This window comes from Scyliorhinus canicula, chromosome 12 (genome assembly GCF_902713615.1).
Source record: "Scyliorhinus canicula chromosome 12, sScyCan1.1, whole genome shotgun sequence".
NCBI classification, from domain to species: Eukaryota; Metazoa; Chordata; class Chondrichthyes; order Carcharhiniformes; family Scyliorhinidae; genus Scyliorhinus; species Scyliorhinus canicula.
Window position 1 is genome coordinate 27,267,539 of NC_052157.1, and position 22,451 is coordinate 27,289,989.

At 45.7% G+C, this 22,451-nt stretch overlaps 1 protein-coding gene across 3 annotated transcripts in view; it reads right to left on the reverse strand.

Moving 5' to 3' along the window:
* galk2 (galactokinase 2) overlaps positions 1-22,451 on the reverse strand; it is a 208,299-nt gene that overhangs the window by 84,882 nt on the left and 100,966 nt on the right. For all 3 annotated transcript variants that reach the window (XM_038813254.1, XM_038813256.1, XM_038813255.1), the window contains 2 exons: positions 13,565-13,663; positions 25-177 (listed from right to left, as the gene is read on the reverse strand). In XM_038813254.1, coding sequence (XP_038669182.1) covers positions 25-177; positions 13,565-13,663 — 252 coding nt within the window. The remainder of the gene's footprint in view (positions 1-24; positions 178-13,564; positions 13,664-22,451) is intronic.

The window sequence follows — 22,451 nt, forward strand, 5'->3', positions numbered from 1 at the left end:
CAGGAAAAGAAAATATTATCTTACTTTTGTTGCAAGTCGACACTCCACAACTCTGATATTGTAATGAGCTGTTGCAGCTTTATTCATTGCTCTGCAACTGTTTGCAATCACAAAAACAGCTCCCTGTGGAAGCTTTACGTTGGTGGCTCGGAGTGGGTTGAATTCAATCAACTTGGCCTGTCAGAGGTAAAATGGCAAATTATATAGATGAAACTAATGCACTGTCTGACAAATAGATTCAGGGCAACCAGTGTGAAAATTCAACTTATGGAGTCTGTAGTTGCTTAAAAACAGGGTCACATACGCCTCTAATGTAAATCTGTATACGTCGTTGTTTGGGCAATTAATGGTAACAATTTCTTTCAATTAAAGATGTTTTAACATCAATTGGCTCAGTTGGCAACCTGCGTGCCAAACAAATTAATTTCCAAGAGGCAATTCTCAGCCTAATTCATTTCTGCACTGGTAATAGTACGTGAGGCAAATGTTATTTGTTGTCCCTCTCCTGAAGGCATACGGTGCGAGATAACTGCACCAACCCCAGAGGGTGAGGTATCACAATCTAAATGTAACTTCATTTTTGGATTCTAATGAACTAACAACTGACTTCAGTAATTCTTCGGACCAGTGCCATGCCTGTTTGACACATAGCAAAGTAGGTAAAGACTTCAATTGTGTCGCTAATAGCATAATAATCTATCAATCTTTAATAGGTCTTAATTGTGTCACATTTTGAGGGCATGGTGCTTCTAAGATTGCTGACATGTTCTTCGGTGGTGTAAACCTTCTTTGCCGATGATGGGACCAAGGTCATTTATGGGTGACTTGAAAAAGTCACACTTTTCCTTCTTAACTCTCAGGTTGTGGCTCTGTAACTGCTTCAGGGCAGCTTCCAAATTCTCCAAGTTTCCTCTTCACTCGAACCGTTGATGAGTATGTAATCTAAATAACATTGCACTCCATTCAACCCACTTATAATTTGATCCATGGATCTTTGAAAAAGAGCAGGCGCAGATATTATTCCAAAAGGAAGTCTTCTGTAACGATACAGACTTATACCTTATAATGATGAGTCGTAGCTGTGATTTGGAAGTTACATTCTTCTGCAGGTATGCCTGTGAAAGATCAATTTCACTGAATTTCTGTTCTCCAGAAAGTCCAGCAAACAAGTCTTCAATCAGCAGCAGTGGATAATGATCTACGCACAAAATTGGGTCAATAGTAGTTTCAAAATACCCACAAATTCTCACTGAGCCATCCCATTTTAATACAAAAATGATTGGTGTCACCCAATCACTTGTAGCAACAGGTTCAATGACTTCTGCCCTTACTAATCTTTCTAGTTCTTCTTCAACTTTGGGTTTGATGGCGTATGGTACGGTTCTAGCTTTGAGACATTTGACAGTGCTGTCTCACTCTATTTTTAGCAGTAGCTCAACTCCAGTCAGAGCCCAGTGAATCTTCAAACACCTTCTCAAACCTCTTCAGAAGTTGTTATAAGTTGCACCTTGAATCCACCAATTGATTGACTGTTTCCCAGTTAAGCTTAATCTTTACCAACCATGCTCTGCCAAATACAGCAGGAAAGTTTCCACGGACAACGTGAAGAGGCAACTTAGCCATCTGCCCATTTGCTTCTAATTTCACCAGAATGCATCCCTTTAATGGTATAACCTCTCCAATGTATATCCGTAGGATCATATTTGATGCTTTTAAAGGCAGATGCCTCAGCTTTTGAGGATAAATTGTCTCAGATATTGGCGATACTGTTGCGCCCGTATCCACTTCCATTTTAATTTCATGACCCTCAATTTTGGATATGCCCAAAAACGTTGGTCACCCTCCATTGACAAAACATCTAGTTTTAGCTCCTGCGGTAGCTTGTTTCTCTGTCCTTTGAGAGATCATGAGGTTTACCACTAATTTGTAGACAAGACTTGATTGTTTACTTGTGTTGTTCTTGTTATTTCTTGATGTAGGAAAAGTTTTCTGAGCCCAAAACACTTTGGCAATGTGGTCCTTCTTACCACAGATCTTGCAAGTGCTTGATTTACTCCAGCATTCCTTCGCTGAGTTGCCAACCTGTTTACAACAGTGACATAGTTCCTCTTTTGCAGCCCCGTTCCTTGTGGTATCCATTTTGTGGATCTTGGTTCCAGCCGTGTGTGAAACTTCTCTTGTTATGAGTTCTATAGATGTGACAACTTTCACAGTAGCTTTCAGGGTTAAATCATTTACAGTGAGCAGCTTCCTCTGAATTGCTTCACTGCGTAACCCACAAGCCAGCCTGCCACGAAGAGTATCATCAAGTGTTATACTAACTTCACAATATCTAGCTCCTCTTCTGAACGATGCTATAAACTGTAAAATGGTTTCACCTTCTTCCTGAATATGGTGATGGGTTCAGAACCTTTCTGCAATCAGTAACAGCTTAGGAGTGAAATATCCCTCTAAAACTTTCATTAATTCACTGAAGGATTTGTCTCTTGGGTTTGCTGGGTCAACAAGATTCTGTATCAGCATAAACGTTTTGCGGCCAACTGAGCTGAGAAATGTTGCAACCTTTTAGGTCCTCCGGTGTCCGATTAGCTATTAAAAACAATTGGAATCTTTCATCATATGAATTCCATGTTTCAAAGTCCTCATCAAATGCATCCATGGCACCCGTTTTTCCTGCCATTTTTGGATTTCAGCTCCTGAGGTCTACACTTCCTCCCTTTGGATTGTATTGAAATGTATGGCACTAACAATCCCTTCAAACAAACAACTAGGAAATCTTTCCCTTTTTTATGCCGAAGTATTTCGCTTTCTCCCGAGTAGTAGACCGTGCCAGCTCGGCAGACTTCAAAATCCCCGTTCCCATCAGCCCGTTTAGCTTCACCACGTGTGCAGTCCCTGCAGCCCAGACCCCACTCACTTCAACACAAGTAAGTCTTTCCTGAATGTCTATTTTCTTACTCACAGTCGCTGTCGAAAACGTATGTTGATCCTTTGCATCAGTGACAGTGCTTCGTCTGACAGTGCGCGAGTCCAATCCCAAGAATCTTCCATTGCTCCGGATGTCGTCCAACAATTTATCGATGAAAATCTTCTTTCCAGCGATTTTTTTGCCTCAATCCACATCGCCAGTTTTCTCTTGTTATCCGTCTTTGTTGCCACAAAGAGAAAATGTATGGATTCTTGTCAAACACGATGAGAGGTTTATTAAGGATTGTTGCTCAATCCAATTAAGATGGTAATCTGCTCAAAGCCCGTGCAAACACTCTGATGTCACTGCACATCATGTGATGCAGAACCATCAAGAATGTATTCCCAGATACATAACATATCCTTACAACCTTTGTTAAACAAGGGCACAGCATTTGCAATTCTCCAGTCCATTGGCAGTTCCCGAGTCTAGAGACTCACTTCCTTCAATATACTAGGATGTATCTCATCCGTTCCCATTGCCTTAACCACTTTCAGTATCGGTAGTCTATTCAACCTTTCTCTCCTTATTAATTTTGTATCCTTCTAGGGACAAAGTTTCCTTGTCTGACAACGTGGCCTGCGTGGTGTCATAATATGCACCCATGCATATCATGAGGTAAAAGCAGGCAGTGACAGACACCCAGGTGAGGCAATCAATATACAGAACAGAACACAACCAATCACCAGATAGAACACCAGAGGGGGCTTCCAACTATAAAACACACGAGGCATCAGCACTCTGCCTCTTTCCACTGGTGACAACTGTAGTGACAGTCAGGGTGTACAAATCATTCAACACCTTCTACACTTGGTTCAGAGCTAGCCTGGTCTAGATAGTTAGAGTTAGTTTACTTAGAGAAGTAGAGAGTCAACCCACAGGCAGCTGTGTGCTTCGTTACTGAAGTTCAATAAATCTTATTGAACCAACGCCTACGTTTGGTGTATGCTTTATCGTTTATCTGCATCGTGTTGCAGTCCGTGTTACTCCAGGGTGAATAACACGACAGGTGGCATCTATCTGGTTGGTGAAGATCTATGCAAAGTATTCATTCAATGCCTCAACCATACCACCATTGTAAGATACGATGAATGAAATGAAAAATGAAAATCGCTTATTGTCACAGGTAGGCGTCAATGGAGTTACTGTGAAAAGCCCCTAGTCGCCACATTCCGGTGCCTGTCCGGGGAGGCTGGTACGGGAATCGAACCGTGCTGCTGTCCTGCTTCGTCTGCTTTAAAAGCCAGCGATTTAGCCCAGTGAGCTAAACCAGCCCCTGTCAATGATCACTGTCTCCTACATTTTTCCCCAATGACACTTGATTGACTAGGCCCACTTAATTTCCAAGAACCAGGTCCAACAGTGCATTCTTTCTTGTTGGACTGGACATATACTGCTGTAGAAATTTTCCAGAAAACAATTTAAGAACTTTTGCCCCTCTCCAGCCTTCACACTACCACTGTTCCTGACTACATTTGGGTAATTAAAGTTCCCCATTATAATAATAATAATAATAATAATCGCTTATTGTCACAAGTAGGCTTCAATGAAGTTACTGTGAGAAGCCCCTAGTCGCCACATTCCGGCACCTGTTCAGAGACTACTCCATAATGTGTCCACCTCTCTGTAATTTCACTGCATATTTGTTCTTCTATATCCTTCTCACTATTTGGTGGTCTATAGACTACACTCAGCAATGTAATTGGAGATGACGTCCGGGTACGTTCGGCAGCTCCCGCCAGGAACGGACTTTTGGGCTCTTTTTAGGGCCCCCAGCGGTACTTTTTTGACGTTTCCCGACGTGGGAAGGAGTCAGCAACATTTCCCCAGCAGTATATGGCCTGGACCAGGAGTGGGGCGAGTAACAAAGTGGTTGCAGCGCCAAAGCGGTAGCGAGGGAAGCAGCACAAGGTGGCGGCGGGCGGAAACCAGGAGGCATGGAGGCAGTGGGCGCAGGAGCAGCAGGAGACTCTCCAGCGCTGCTTCAGGGAGCTTAAAGCGGAGCTGCTGGAGCCGATGAAGGCTTCAATTGACAAGCTGCTGGAGACCCAGACGGCCCAGGGGGTGGCGATCCGAGAGATCCAACAAAAAGCCTCCGAAAGAGAGGACGAGACCTTAGGCCTCGCGGTGAAGGTGGAGATGCACGAGGCGCTCCATAAAAATGGCAGGAGAGGTTCGAGGAGATGGAGAACCGGTCGAGGCGGAAAAATCTGCGGAACCTGGGCCTTCCGGAAGGGCTGGAGGGGTCAGACATGGGGGCCTACGTGGTCGTCATGCTAAATTCGCTGATGGGAGCTGGGTCCTTTCAGGGGCCCCTGGAGCTGGAGGGGGCCCACAGAATATTGGCAAGAAGACCAAAGCCAAATGAGCTGCCATGGGCGGTGCTGGTGTGATGCACAGGTTTGCTGACCGGGAGTGTGTGCTCAGGTGGGCCAAGAAGGAGCGGAGCAGCAGGTGGGAGAACGCGGTGGTACGGCTCTACCAGGACTGGAGTGCGGAGGTGGCAAAGAAGAGGGCCGGGTACAATCGGACGAAGGCGGTGCTGCACAGGAAGGGAGTGAAGTTCGGCATGCTGCAGCCGGCGCGTTTGTGGATCACCTACAAGGACAAACACTTTTACTCTGAGTTCCTGGAGGAGGCGTGGGCCTTTGTGCAGGCCGAGAAATTGGATTCAAACTGAGGGTTGAGTGCGGGGGTCTGCATGTAACTGTGTTATATTTTGATGGGGGGGGATTCTCTGTTTAATGTTGGTTCTTTGTTGTTTTCAGGGTGGGTGGGGCACTGTTTTCTGCTTGGGTTTGTTGGATGGGCTCGAGGAGGGGGGCAGACCTGCAGTGTGGGGAGCTGGTGGTGTGAAGGGGGGTTGGGGTCCGCGAGGTGACCGGGCCGGTAAAGGGAGCTGCTTTAGAGGAGGTGGGTTTGGGCAGGTGGATAGCGCGGGCTTTTTCCCGCGCTGAGGGTTAACGGGGGCGGGGCCGGAGCTGGGAAGCGTGGGCTTTTTCCCGCTTGAGAGCAGGAGGGGAAGGAGGAAAGCCTGCTGGTGGACACTGGGGAGGAGGGGAAGCCCCACGCTGGGAGGGGTCGGATGAGTGGTGGGAGTGGCCGGGGTCAGCAGAAGGCAGCTGACTTGCAGGAGTGCAATGGAGGGAGCAACGCGGCCAGGGGGCGTACTAGGGTACCGGGTTGCTGCTGGAATGGCCAAGAAGGAGCTGGAGTATGTAGAGGGGGTCGGGATGGGGGTTTGCCGCCATGGGAAACGGGATGAGCGGGGGACGCGGGCACATGGCGGGCTGAAGAAGAGTAATGGCTAGTCGGTGGGGAAGGGGGGCAGGTAGCCTTCAGGTATCGCTTGGAGGTGGGGCTGCTGGCGGACGAGGAGGTGGACGGGCGGGTTCGAGGATGTATCGAGAGGCACCTGGAGGCCAATGACAATGGGGAGGTCCGAGTGGGGACGGTCTGGGAGGTGCTGAAGGCGGTGGTCAGGGGGGAGTTGATCTCCATTCGAGCCCACAGGGAGAGGAGAGAGCAGAGAGAGAGGGAGAGACTGGTGGGGGAGATGGTGAGGGCGGATAGGAGATACGCGGAGGCTCCGGAGGAGGGATTGCTGAGGGAGCGGCATAGTCTCCAGGCTGAGTTCGATTTGTTGACCACCAGAAAGGCGGAAGCTCAGTGGAGGAAGGCACAGGGAGCAGTGTATGAATATGGGGAGAAGGTGAGCAGGATGCTGGCACACCAGCTCCGTAAGCGGGATGCGGCCAGGGAGATTGGTGGAGTTAAGGATAGGGGAGGGAATGTGGTGCGAAGGGGGGGTAGACATTAATGAGGTCTTCAGGGACTTTTATGAGGAACTGTATCGGTCCGAACCCCCAGCGGAAGAGCGGGGGATGGGGCGCTATTTGGACCGGCTGAGATTCCCGAGGGTGGAGGAGGGGCAGGTGGAGGGACTGGGGGCGCTGGTTGAGCTGGAGGAGTTGGTCAAAAGGATAGGGAGTATGCAGTCGGGGAAGGCGCCGGGGCCGGATTGGTTCCCGGTCGAATTCCATAAGATGTATGCAGACCTGTTGGGCACCTGTTGGTTAGGACCTTCAACGAGGCAAGGGAAGGGGGGGGGCTCTGCCTCCGACGATGTCTTGGGCGCTGATTTCCTTGATCCTTAAGCGGGACAAGGATCCCCTGCAGTGTGGGTCATACAGGCCGATCTCACTCCTGAATGTGGACGCCAAGTTGTTGGCAAAGATCTTAGCCACGAGGATTGTGTGCCGCAGGTTATCCACGAGGATCAAACGGGGTTTGTGAAGGGGAGGCAGCTGAACACTAACATACGGAGGCTCTTGAACGTTATTATGATGCCGGCGGTGGAAGGGGAGGCGGAGATAGTGGTGGCGCTAGATGCGGAGAAGGCCTTTGATAGGGTCGAGTGGGGGTACTTGTGGGAGGTGTTGGAAAGGTTCGGGTTTGGGGAGGGGTTTGTCAGTTGGGTGAGGTTGTTGTATGAGGCCCCGATGGCGAGTGTGGCCACGAATAAGAGGAGGTCGGAGTATTTTCGACTATACCGAGGGACGAGGCAGGGGTGTCCCCTGTCCCCCGAAGTTATGCGCTGGCAATTGAACCCCTGGCTATGGCGCTGTGGGAGCCGGGGGATTGGAGGGGGCTGGTCCGGGGTTTGGAGGGGGCTGGTCCGGGGTGGGGAGGAGCACTGAGTGTCGCTCTATGCGGACGACCTATTGTTGTATGTGGCAGACCCAGTGGGGGGAATGCCGGTGGTGATGGGGATTCTCCGAGAATTTGGGGATTTCTCAGGGTATAAGCTTAACTTTGGGAAAAGCGAGCTGTTGGGCACCTGTTGGTTAGGACCTTCAACGAGGCAAGGGAAGGGGGGGGGGGGGGGAGGGGGGGCTCTGCCTCCGACGATGTCTTGGGCGCTGATTTCCTTGATCCTTAAGCGGGACAAGGATCCCCTGCAGTGTGGGTCATACAGGCCGATCTCACTTTAAATGTAGACGCCAAGCTGTTGGCGAAGATTTTAGCCACAAGGATAGAAGACTGTGTGCCGCAGGTTATTCACAAGAATCAAACGGGGTTCGTGAAAGGGAGGCAGCTGAATACTAACATACGGAGTCTCTTGAATGTTATAATGGTGCCGGCGGTAGAAGGGGAGGCTGAGATAGTGGTGGCAATGGAAGCGGAGAAGGCCTTGGATAGGGTTGAGTGGGGGTACTTGTGGGAGGTGCTGGAAAGGTTTGGGTTTGGGGAGGGGTTTGTCAGGTGGGTGCAGCTGTTATATGAGGCCCCGATGGCGAGCGTGGCCACAAATAGGAGGAGGTCGGAGTATTTGCGGTTATACCGAGGGACGAGGCAGGGGTGTCCCTTGTCCCCCCTGCTTTTTGCGCTGGCAATTGAACCCCTGGCCATGGCGCTGAGGGAGTCAAGGAACTGGGGGTGGCTGGTGCGGGATGGGGAGGAACACCGAGTGTCGCTTTACGCAGATGACCTATTGTTGTATGTGGCGGACCCGGTGGGGGGAATGCCGGAGGTGATGAGGATTCTCAGGGAATTTGGGGATTTCTCAGGGAACAAGCTCAACTTGGGGAAGAGCGAGCTGTTCGTTGTACACCCGGGAGACCAGGAGGGGGGGATTGGTAGGCTCCCACTAAAAAGGGCAGAGAGGAGCTTCGGGTACTTGGGGGTCCAGGTGGCCTTGCATAAGCTTAACCTCACAATGCTGGTGGAGCAAATGGAGGAGAGAGTTTAAGAGATGGGACATGTTGCCGCTGTCTCTGGCGGGTAGGGTGCAGTCAGTCAAGATGACGGTGCTCCCGAGGGTTCTGTTCCTGTTCCAGTGCCTCCCCATCCTTATCCCGAAGGCCTTTTTCAGGCGGGTTAACAGGAGCATTACGGGGTTTGTGTGGGCGCACATGACCCCGAGGGTGAGAAGGGTGTTCCTGGAGCGGGGCAGGGATAGGGGGGGCTGGCGCTGCCCAACCTCTGTGGGTATTATTGGGCAGCCAACGCAGCGATGCTGCGTAAGTGGGTGATGGAGGGGGAAGGGACAGCATGGAAGAGGATGGAGATGGTGTCCTGTGTGGGCACGAGCCTGGAAGCGCTGGTAACGGCGCCGCTGCCGCTCCCTCCAACGAGGTATACCACGAGCCCGGTGGTGGCGGCTACCCTCACAATTTGGGGGCAATGGAGACGGTACAGGGGGGAGGTGGGGTCCTCGATGGGGTTCCCGATACAGGGGAACCACCGGTTTGTCCCGGGGAGAATTGACGGCGGGTTCCTGAGTTGGCACAGGGCAGGTGTTAGGAGGTTGAGGGACCTGTTTGTAGACGGGAAGTTTGCAAGCCTGGGTGAGCTGGAAGGGAAGTTCGGGCTCCCCCGGGGAACACCTTTAGGTACATGCAGGTAAGGACATTTGTCAGGCGGCAGAGTTCCCTCTTGCTGCCACGTGGGGTCCAGGACAGGGTGCTCTCGGGGGTGTGGGTTGGAGAGGGGAGGATCTTGGCAACGCACCAAGTGATGCAGGAGGTAGACGAGGCCTCGGTGGAGGAGCTGAAGGGTAAATGGGAGGAGGAGTTGGGTGAGGAGATTGAGGAGGGGACGTGGGCAGACTCCCTAGAAAGGGTAAACCCCTCCTCTTCTTGTGTGAGGCTTCGCCTCATACAGTTTAAGGTGCTGCATAGGGCTCACATGACCGGGAAGGATGAGCCGGTTTTTTGGGAGCGAGGACAGGTGTATTAGGTGCTCAGGGAGCCCAGCAAACCATGCCCATATGTTCTGAGCATGCACAGCGCTGGGGGAATTTTGGAAGGGCGTAGCAAGGACGGTGTTGAGGGTGGTAGGATCCAGGGTCAAACTGGGCTGGGGGCTCACAATATTTGGGGTTGCAGAGGAGCCGGGAGTGCAGGAGGCGAAAGAGACTGGCAGTCTGGCCTTTGCGTCCCTAGTAGCCCGGCAGAGGATTCTTCTTCAGTGGAAGGATGTGAGGCCCCCAAGCGTGGAGGCCTGGATCAACGATATGGCGGGGTTTATTAAATTGGAGAGGGTGAAATTTGCCCTAAGTTGATCAGTGCAGGGGTTCGTCGGGGGGGGGGTCGTCTCTTTGTTTTGGGCTGAAGGGACGTGTATATTTGTTCTTTGCTAATGACGGACGTAAATTTATTTCTTCCTTTTTGTATACACGGGGGGTGGGTTTTGTTCTTTCTTTTCTTAGTATTTTTTGTTATTGATACTTGTGAAAATTTGAATGAAAATTATTTTTTTTTAAAAGCAATGTAATTGGACCCTTTTTTCCTTAGATCTGACCAAATTGATTCTTGAGCCCTTTGGGAGATCCCTTTCTCCAGCCCTGCAATGCTCTCCTCAGCCAATACTGTCGCCCCTCCTCTTTTCCTGTTTTCTGAACACCTTGTAGCCAGGAATATTTAACACCTAGTCCTGCCCTTACTTGAGCCAGCTCTCTGTTATTGTCATATCCACAACAGAATCTGAGCCTGTAATTCCACAACCTTATTTATTATACGATCCATGTATTCACATACATGCACAGAAACCCTGATTTAAAAGTCATTACTTTCTCCAGCATCACATATTAACTTACTATTCTCTATATTAGTGCTCCCAGTATTGTCCATCCTGGTATTCTTTTTTAAAATTCATTTATGGATGTGGGCGTCGCTGGTTAGGCCAGCATTTAATGCCCATCCCTAGTTGCCCTTCAGAAGGTGATGGTGAGCTGCAGTCCTTGAGAGGTGTAGGTACACCCACAGTGCTGTTAAGTAGGAGGTTCCAGAACTTTGACACAGCGACAGTGAAGGAAAGGCGATATATTTCCAAGTCGGGATGGTGAATGACTTGAAATTAAATGAAAATGAAAATCGCTTATTGTCACGAGTAGGCTTCAATGAAGTTACTGTGAAAAGCCCCTAGTCGCCACATTCCGGCACCTGTCCAGGGAGGCTGGTACGGGAATCGAACCATGCTGCTGGCCTGCTTGGTTTGCTTTAAAAGCCAGCGATTTAGCCCAGTGAGCTAAACCAGCTAAACCTCCAGATGGTGAGGTTCCCAGATATCTGCTGTCTTTGTCCTTTCTAGATGGTAGTGGTCGTGGGTTTGAAAGATGCTCACAAAGGAGCCTTGGTGAGTTGCTGCAGGGCATCTTGTAGATACTGTTGAAACAGTGTGTTGGTGGTGGAGGGAATGAATGTGTATGGATGGAATGCCAATCAAGCGGACTGCTTTGTCATAGATGGTGTCAAGTGGAGTGCATTCCATTACACTCCTGATTTGTGCCTTGTAGATGGTGGCTGGGTTGAGGAGGGGACAGGAGGTGAGTTACCTGCCATAGGATCCCTAGCCTTTGACCTGCTCTGGTAGCCACAGTATTAGTATGGCTAGTCCAGTTCAGTGGTAACCCCAGGATGTATGCTTCCAGTGGATCCTCCTGAAAATTGTATCGACATGGATGTGAAGTGAGAGCCAGATTAGATCAGCTGTAATGACTTCTTCAGTCAAATAGCCTCCCAGGTCACACTCTGGGCTCACACAAGAAGAATTAGTACTCGAGTTAGATACAGGAAAGAAATCAGGACTACAGCATGAGTCAGCATTTTCAGTAGGAGAATATTGTGTGTCAAATTTTGGGCAGAACTGGGAAAGATGTGTTTATGTTTATCTTTTCCATATGGCCCTGTTCTTCTGAATCTGAGTAAAAATGCCAGCAAAGAGCAGATGTATTATGAGTAACCTGGCATAAATGGGTTCTACAAACACTGGAGAACTTTCAATTGACCCAACGTTCCACTCCATGTGATTTAAATTGCATATTGGAAGATCACGCACTGCCTGAATCTGAATTTAAAAATGGGAAAGAAATACACTATCATGATTGCTAGGGCTGCAGAACAGAGATGCTTTCAGCTAGTGTTGTTGCCAAGTGCTATACAACTTGCCAAGTCTTGTGTAAGAGATTAGCGTGACTGCAGTAACATTTCTATTGAGAATATCCCTATTGTATGCCTACTGAAGGTAACACTATATATTGCTCAGTCACTGTTCACACTGGAATTATGATTTTAAAAACCACAGCCAATTTTGCAGTTTTTTGTGTGCTCCATCATAAAGGTTGTTCAAATAGTAATGATCCTCCACTTATGATCCCTACAAGCTACAAAAGACAAATCAACGAAAAGTGCTCAAAATACAATTTAATACAAACATAAGAAATTGTTAAAAATACAGTATTAAAATTACTTTTTGCTCAGGAAGGTAGAGGGAAAGAATATTGGGTAGTGTGAAATTCCTGTATATAGTCCAACGGCTACATACAATATGCCCTAACATGGACTTTATCCCATTTATTCAACCTTTTCAGGGCACGTTCGACAAAAGTACTCCCCACTCTCTAAAGGTAATCAAGCAAAATTCTAGACTATCTATCCCGACATTGCCACCGTTCAACCCCCTCAATAAATGTCATTCCCTGCCCGATCATTTAGTCAGTTACAAATGCTGTAAGCAGCGTTAGGTGTAAAATGGACGTATGCTCAAATTTAGTCATCATTGCTCCAGCCAAAGCATTTATGACCACCTTTGCTTCACACCGTAAAACTACGCGTCAACCCAACTGGCTAAACAAATATGAACTTCATGAGCTTTAACCTTCTTTGAAAATATCACACTATGGAACTTTATCAAAGACCTCAAATTCAATAAAGAGCTTCCACTACGTAGATCTAATTTACAAGTTCTATTACCTTCTCAAAGAAATCAAGCAGAATAATAGCGAGTGAGTGACCCGCTGCTCTTCGGTTGAGTATCAACAGCCTGTTGCATAATGCTCCCAGACATTTACCTGCTCCAGTACTAGGCAGTAATTAGTCTTTAACTTGCCAGATTCATTTAGTGAAAGTATTCTTCATAGTCCAATCCCAAGATGTAATGTAAGAACTGTAAGTGCGGCTTATGTCTCCCCTCGTTTCCTTGAGGATTTTAGGATGCAATGGAGAGAAATCAGTTAGCTTAACAGCAAAGCACATCTGAGATGCTGGACTGAAGGTCGCCTGAAATTATTACCCTGGTCTCATTTCAGCATTACCAATGGGCCAGCGTTTGTCACAACCCCAGAGGCCACTTGCCAATTTCAAGATACCAATTTGGGTTGGCTGGTAGGTCAATACGAGATTGCCAGGTTTTGTGTGTGTGTGTGTGTGTGTGTGTGTGTGTGTGTGTGTGTGTGGGGGGGGGGGGGGGGGGGCGCTAGTGCCTGCTCCATTCAGCACTGTCCAATTTCTACTTTAATTACGACTTTGACCCCTTCAGTTAACATGTGTAGGAACCCAAGATGGCTGACTGGGATGCCCTACTGTCTGCGGTCAGTTTGCTGTCAGATGTATTTCAGGCCTGAAAAAAGCAATTTAATGGTGCAGAGGTCTCTTTACTGACTTCAGTTTAACCACTTGTGCGACAGAGTTTAATAAATTGGAAAAATCTTGATACTAGTAAATTTCTGTTTTCTAAAATTGTGCTTATGTTTCCTCTTTTTAATGTGAAATGAATTAATATGTGGAACAAACTTGGAATTTAAAAGTTACGCACCGTTCCTTTTTCTGCCAGGAATGAAATAGACTGGTCCATACCCCCACCTTCAGTGCCGATGTAGCGTTCACACTTTGCACAGATCTCTGCAAGCTCCACCTATAAATAGTGAGGAATTATTAAACAAAGGTGGTCTACAAATCATCTACCCGAATTGATAAAACAAGAATCATAGCTTCAATAAAAGAATATTACCACCTCCTGCAAGTTCCCCTCCAAGCCACACACCACCCTTGGAACTGTTCCTTCACTGTCACGGACAAAACCCTGAAATTCCCTTTCAGACAGCACTGCGAGTCTACCTACATCAGGCAGGTGGCAGTGGTTCAGGACATCTCACCACCACCTTCTCAAGGGCAATTAGAGATGCAAACAACTGCTGGCCTTATCGGCAATGCTCACAGTCCCATGAAAAAAATAAAGAAAAGCTACTGATTAGTGTCAGGCCTTCAGTTCACACCCAGCTCAGTAATTATTTTATTTTTCAGTAAACTATTCAAAGTCCTGTATCTGGTTTTTCCACACAAGTTGAATAATTTCCATAGCTGATTTTGAAAGAAAACTGTAAGAGAACACAGCGATGTGTTAGGAATTCACCAAAAATTGCAACATGCACATGTTCCTAATTGCTGAGGGTGGTGGGGCTGACTGTTGGGGGGGGGGGGGGGGGGGCTGCAGGATGCAAGGGAGCTGCAATGAAGAGCCAGCTAATCAGGTGTAAAGGAGCGAAGACAGATTTGGAAAATAGGCTGAGAAATAACAAGATTAATAACAAGATGTAGTCATAGTCCTTTTCTAGCACTAGTTAGTGTTTATTACCATGCTGTAACCCTCATAACAATGTGTTCTTTGATCAATGTGTAATGCATTCCAAAATGCATTAACTGCATCTTTTACTTGCGCACAATTTAGATTCTAACCAGTCCATAAAATATTTTTATTTTATGTTCCCATTCAACAGCCAGAAGCTGGTACCTTAACACAATGCTGTACTGTTCTATGTTCTATGAAAGGCTGGTGAAAGGATTCACCTACTTACTTCCAAGAGTGAGAGAATCTTCTACTGGTCCAGAGATTGGAATAGTATCGACAATGACACAGTCAACATTTGTCATAATTACTCCCCTGAAACTGGTAGCAAGTTCTGGAGTCTGCATATGTGCAGTTGAATGTGGAAATCCAGAGGTTGCTGTGAATGATTCCACACTTCTCCCTGAAGACTGTAATCAAACAGAAATCACTATACTGATGAAAACAAGCACTTTTGCTGTTAGTCTCATCGTAAAAACCCTTGCAAAAGTAACATCTTGTTGAATGAGAAGTGGGGTATGAATGGCATACTGAATTTATAATTACCATTGTTCTCAGTAAAAATTTAATTTAAAGTGGAGCAATATCAGTGTATTTATTTCCTGGTTGCTGTCGATCTGAATGCTTCAATATGCTTGATTTGATGGCGCAGCTGTTTCAGGTTGCCTTGATTGTAAACCAAATTCAAACTGATTTAAGGAAGGTGAAATGCATAACAGAAATCACTAGATCTTTGTGAGAAGCTCTCTTAGATCAGCAGTGAGCTTTGCCGCTAAATGTAAAATCTGGGCCATTATTTGTGATAGGTTTAGGTTGGTCAATTTTGAAATACAATGATTACTCTCTGAACTAAATATCTTAAAATGTGTTTCTATGTTGTTTTCAACTATGTTTTATTTGTGTCCCAGCCAAGTCTGTTTTCCCAGTGAGAATGATCACTGACTTCATGGACATAAACTGCTCTCCTGCAGCAGCAGATTCCTTAGATAATTTCCAAAAGATAAGGCCACCCACTATTCGATTTTGCTGCACCGTAATGACTGCTATCCGACATTTATCCTCATGATTCTGCTCCTGTACCACATAATCTAAATGTAACTAGTGCCGATAAGATACATTAGGAATTTTAAAGAGGGCAAATGGCAGAGATCTTACATTTTCAAGCCGGGGCAATTGTTTTGAATGCATGGTTTTATAGAACACTATATGTAGAATAACTAACATTAAAAAAGTGATACAATTTTGCATTTAAGAGCATTAAAGGTTAAGAGATCAATATCAACATAGATATGAGAGTTTGAATATCCATGGAGTGGGGGATAGGTAGGGTGCTCTATCAGAGCAAGGGCCAGTGCAGACCCGATGGGCCGAATGGCCTCTTTCATGGATTCCATAAAAACAACTATAATATATTTAATATGAATGGTTAACCTTACTGCACCAATATATTTTTTAAATTTAGAGTACCCAATTATTTATTTCCAATTAAGGGGCAATTTAGCGGGTCAATCCACCTCACCTGCACATATTTTGGGTTGTGGGGGTGACACCCATGCAGACACGGGGAGAATGTGTAAACTCCACACGGAGAGTGATGCAGGGCCGGGATTTGAACCCGGGTCCTCAGCACCATAGGCAGCAGGGCTAATCCTGTGCCATGTGCCGCCCATCTGTATCAAATTTAAGCAATTATTGTGCAGAAGGCCATTTGGCCCATCAAACCTGCACCAACTCTCTGAAAGAGCACCCTACCTAGGTCCAATCCCCACCCTGTCCCCATAATCCCACCTAGGGCAATTTAGTATTTAAATTTAGAGTGCTCAATTATTTATTTTTCAATTAGATTTATACCCAATTTTCCAACAATTTATTTCCTTTTCAAGGTTTTGGCATATTCACATTAATTAATTATATAAATAAATACCATTTGTAGACCTAATACAAATGCAATCTTGAGATTCAAGGTAAAATATTGTCAGCAATGAATTTTAAGAGTTGGGTGTCAAGCACGTTGTTCGAACAGTGCCACAACTTTAATGTACTCAGTCAACCTACTTGAAAGCCACAGCCTGAAAATTTATATCTCAGGATTTTCCCGGGATTGAGTTTCTCATCAATTTCATCTAAAAGGAAAGAGAAAGAAAGTCTTCCAGTGACAACATCATTCGTGAATCTGGCCCCAAGCGTCCAACACTTTACCCTGACTGCAGTGTGTATCATCTACAAGTTCATAGAATCATAGAATTTAAAGTGCAGAAGGAGGCCATTCGGCCCATCGAGTCTGCACCGGATCTTGGAAATAGCACCCTACCTAAGCCCACACCTCCACCCTATCCCTGTAACCCAATGGCACCACCTTTTTTTAGACACTAAGGGCAATTTATCAAGGCCAATCCACCTAACCTGCATATCTTTGGACTGAGAGAGGAAACCGGAGCATCCAGAGGAAACCCACGCAGACACAGGGAGAACATGCAGACTCCACACAGACAGTGACCCAAGGCAGGAATCGAACTTGGGATGCTGGAGCTGTGAAGCAACTGTGCGAACCACAGAACTGTGCAACAGTTCCAACCACAGAAGCAAAATGCACTGCAGCAACTTGCTTCTTCAACAATATCTTCCAACCTTGACAGATCCTCTACCGTCAAGAAGGACAGAAGGCGCATGAGAATATCACCACCTACAGGTTCCACTCCAAGTTGCACACCATCCTTTTTTTTTTTTATTTTTCTTTTTATAAATTTAGATTAGCCAATTATTTTTTCCAATTAAGGGGGCAATTTAGCGTGGCCAATCCACCTACTCTGCACATTTTTGGGTTGTGGGGGCGAAACCCACGCAGACACGGGGAGAATGTGCAAACTCCACACGGACAGTGACCCAGAGCCGGGATCGAACCTGGGACCTCAGCGCTGTGAGGCGGTTGTGCTAACCACTAGGCCACCGTGCTGCCCTCACACCATCCTAACCTGGAAATACATCACCGTTGCTTATCATCGTTGGGAATTCTGTTTCTGTGCCTGCACCACACAGGCTGCAGCAGTTCAATAAGACAACTCACTGCCATCCTCATAAAGAGTCATTAGGAATGGGCAATTAATGCTAACTGTGCCAGTGATACCCTCATCCCATGAAGGCTGGAAGAAGGAAGGAGAAATAACAAAAACCGTTCCACTTCAGATTTCTGAGACAAGAATAATTGTCTTTGCATTATTAGGTCTGTAGGTCACTGATGAGCTAGTTCATTTGCAGATCCTCTTCCTGTTTTGACTTGATTGCATTAAAGATATTACAATGTTGATCTTCAAATGCAGACGCTCAAATGGCTAAAATAATTCCCTTAAAATCTGTCAGCCAATACAAATGTTATCTCTACTTCCAATATGTTTGGCAGCACCGTATGAGATAATGGTAGGAGAAATATTTTCATGGGCAAAAAGGATCACAAAAAGGTATGTTAGGTTAGATTAAAAACAATGAACAGTAAAGTTAAATAAAATGGTATGAAAAAGAATGATGTATGAACATATGAATTAGGAGGAGTAGGCCACTCGGCTCTTCGAGCCTGCATTGCCATTCAATAAGATCATGCCGATCGATTGCAACCTCAAATCCACATTCCTGCCCATGCCCGATAGCCTTTCACCCCCTTTCTTATCAAGAATCTACCTCTGCCTTAAAAATATTCAAAGACTCTGCTTCCTCAGAGAAAAAAATTCTCCTCATCTCTGTCCTCAATGGGCCACCGTTTATTTTTAAACAGTGGCCACTAGTTCTAGATTCTTCCACAAGAGAAAACATCCGTTCCACGTCAACACTGTCAAGACCCCTCAGGATCTTATATGTTTCAATCAAGCTGCCTCTGACTCTTTTGTAATTCAGTGGGTACAAGCCTAGCCTGCCCAACCTTTCCTCATTAGACAACCTGCCCAAACTAGGTATTGGTTTTGCTGTGATGAACTTCTACAAACTAACCTCAGGAGACTCAGGTACAGGTTACAATCGTTTACTCATGATTCAAGCATGGCGAGCACTACCCCAGAGAAACTTCTGAAGCAGCACTCTCCTGTAGTACAGAACTCTCAGGGAGAGCACTCAATACAGTAAACAACATTGCTGGTGTGTTCTGCTGATTTCAACTCCTTGGGGTGTTCACTGGGCTATAAGCATTTGACTAGTGTCATGTAAGAGTACCTTTAAGAAATGGATGTTATAAATGGGTGTGCATATAAATATCTGTAGTGAGAGTATCTTTAAGAAATGGGTGTTTACTATTGCAGTGATGTCAGAGAGTGGGTGGAGCTGGGCTGCCTGTCAGCTTTTTACTTTTGTTTTAGGCTGTTTGCTGCAGGGTGTGTTTTAGTTTTGTTTTTAGTGTTGGAGCTGAAGCCAGACCAAGCAGGTGTATTGCTGTTCTCTGTGCCATCAAAAGACTATCTCTTGATCATGTGGTGAATTCAGAATTATAAATGTTCTCAGTAGCGAATGTAAACCTAATGTGCTTCTGTTTAAAGTTTTTTTTTAAGTCTTCTGGATGTTAAAAGACAGCTTACGGATTACTTAGTGTTGTATTCATTGGGGGTTGTACTTGAATTAATGGTTGCTAAGATGTTCACTGTTTGTTTCAAAAGGTTAACCTGAGTTCATAGAATAAACATTGTTTTGCTTTAAAATATACTTTTCCATTTCTGGTGTACCACACCTGTAGAGTGGGCCGTGTGCTCCCCATACCACAATCTATTAAAAGTTGTGGGTCAGGTGAACTCCATGATACACTTTGGGGTTCTCTAAACCCTGGCCCATAACACGAGCATGTGATTTTTATTCTAGAAGTCAGGATCTACTAAATTGATTCATTTCCCCTAAGAGTCCCCCTTTTGGCTCTTGGCCTAGCCAAAGGTAGCCAACTTCCCTTCCCTTGATGCTCCTCTTCTCACAACTAATTTTTAGATAACATATAATTGAAGCGGCAAATTGCATATAAAAGCAGTGATAACATATAATTGCAGTATAATTTCAGATCCTCCACCTCCCTTCACCTGTATCCATTGTGTAGTTAATTCTTATTCGGTATTATTTCTCCCTAGCCTTCATTTGTTCCAATCCAAAATTATTTTAGTTTTAGTTGATACATTTCATAGAATTCACAATGCAGAAGGAGACCATTTGGCCCATCGAGTCTGCACCGGCCCTTGAAAAGAGCACCTTACTTAAGCCCACGCCTCCACCCTGTCCCCGTAACCCAGTAACCCTACCCAACATTAAAACAACACTAAAAACAAAACTAAAACACACCCTGCAGCAAACAGCCAACATTTTACTCTAATTTAACTCTAATTGACTTAGTCAGTCTCTCTATAGAATATGTGTTAGTGCCTTGATCATTTAAAAATATTTTCTTACTCTTCATCATTTTAATCGCTTCATGTTGCACAATTTGTCAAGTAGCTGAGCAAGTCGCATTCTTTAGCGCAGCTGCACCATGTACTATTACCGTATGTTAGTTCATTCACAAGTTACAAACCATTCTCATTTTGGTGTTCCAATTCCCTTTTTAATCATTTGTTGGAGTCTCACATTCATAAAACACCTTCACAAACTTATAAATCACCATCCCAATGTCTCAGGTGGTGGCCAGATTATCAAATTCAGTTCTCTTACAAAGGTTTATAAGGCAAAGACACAAATATCTCCAAGAGAAAGCTGTCACCTCATCGTATCATCTATATTTTCCTCTCATTAGAATGTTTATCTATACCCAGATTTATACATTCAGGGGTCATGGAGAACCTTTAAAGTCAAATAAAATAAAATCTTCTCATATCACCTTTAAAACAGAAATAAAAAATTTGTCTGATTCCGGGTAACAAGAAATTTTGCTGGGCTGTTCCTTCCCATAAACATCAGGTAAATTTCATTTTAATTGCATGAAATAGCAACTCATATCCAGATATTTATCAATGGTGGTTTTATATCAGTTAACACCTTTCATTTTGTGTTTTAATTCTCAAAACTGCTGGCTTCGATAGTGTTGGAAACCATCATCACCTGTTTTAAAAACAACACATGAAGTCTATTCTGGCCCTGGCCAAGAGCCCACTAAGTTAATGGGTGTGATTTTATGGCCACTTTGCGCCCAAAAGGCAGCTTCGCTGCGGCCACGGTGCAGAGTGGCCGCGAGAAGCGGGGAGACCCCGCTCCTGGGATTTACCCGGGCTTGCAATACCTCATGAGATCTAGCACGATCTCAAGATATTGCAATGCAAATCCCGCCCATTGTGGGCACAATCACATTTTAGCAAATCTGCATATTAAAGCGAGATAGTTAATATCATTTTACTGTGCAGATTCCCGAATTACCAAGGCGTAGGATATATCTCCTTTGCCTCTGAGATCTCTGACAAGTGCTGCTCTGTACTGGTCTCTACAAACAGGGATCAGGCAGTTCAGCACTCGTGGGGGTCTCCCAGAGGATTGGAGGTGCCACCTGGGCAGCCTGGCACTTTGGCAGTGCCTGCCACCTGGGTGCCAATATAGCACTGCCAAGGTGTCCAAGTGGCACTGCCAGCTGGCAGGGGCACTTCCCAGGTGCCAGGTTGGAACTGCCAAACTCGCATTTTTTGCGCAGTGTCTATCGGGTTGAGGACATTCCATAGTATGTTGGGGCTTGGGGGGTGTCGGGGTTGCTTTGGGGGTTCCAGAGATCGCGGTGCCATTTAAAAATAGCATTCCCGATCTCTCGCCACATTGAGGAGTTCTGGTGAGCGGAGCTCTTCAGTGCACAAAACGCAGCTATGTGCGGCCACGCATTCCCTGCTGAGGCCCCCTATCTAACGCGAGTGCCGTTTTATAGCATTGTGTTTCTTTGCATTGCGAGTACTGGGAAACAAGTGGCTAATCGCGCTCGCTATGAGACTTTATTCCCATTTACTTAAATCGCGCCCATGTCTATTAACATATCTGTTTTCATGAAGGCAAGGCCCACCTTCTCAACCTTGCTCCTCCCCTGAGGTGTGGTGACCCTCAGGTTAGACCATCACCAGTCAGCTCTCCGCCTCAAAGGGGAAAGCAGCCTCTGGTCATCTGGGACCATGGCGACTTTACCGTTAACATATCTGTAAATCTGGAAACTTCATTTAATTTGCTGTGTAAGAGTTTGGAATAAAAGAAACAAAATCTGTGTGGAGGATGAATTTTTCTGCAGAGAATAAAGGGGTGAGGGGTGGGCTGGGAAAACGTGGTACACAATTGTGTCACTTTACGGTAATTTAATAAACTTTTCCAAGCACAATAAACAAACTCCATTTTAAGCTTGCTCTATTAAATTATTTTGGTATCTTTCCCCAAATTTCATCGGTTTTATCCATCACTTGTCTCCAAACCAATTTTCAATTTCCAATATTGGCTACTTTAATCAAAGTTTGAAGCTAACTCAGATGACTCTGAAAAGTTCAAACTGGATTGCTGCCAAGCTGCAGACTTATCTTTATGCTTTAGGAACAAACTGTATTTCACAATTCTAAACTTGTACTGCTTGATTTTCTAAACTCAAACTCGTCCTTTTGAATTCCAGCACAGTTCAAATTTATTTTAAACAGAAACTCACAGCAGGTCAAATTAATTTTAGTATCCTTTCCAAATTAATTTTTTGAAGCTAGGATGCTTGTGAACAACACCCTGCTTTGACAATGGCTTGACTCGAATGTACAGTATTTTCTCAACTGGGCAAATGTACTCGGGGGTAAGGACCGTGGATAATGGTGGTGCAGGAATCATGGTTAATTTAACACGCCGGCATTGCCTTATTTTCTGACTGTAAATCAACATTTTGTTGCAGTCTTCGGTCTTAGCACAACCCACCCCTATCATGCACCTCCTGTTCCCAACATAGCTGATTGTTCAGGACAGACATCCTCTCCTGCCAGAAATCAGTTTCCCTTTGCAACTCCTTACCAGTTCTCTGAACTCCCATCACTTTTTACTCAGTTGTAAGGCACACAGATGCGCACTGTAGGGCAAGTTATTCCGGAATTTCTCCACCTCACTGTTTCCTTTCTGAACCCCTTCAGAAAAC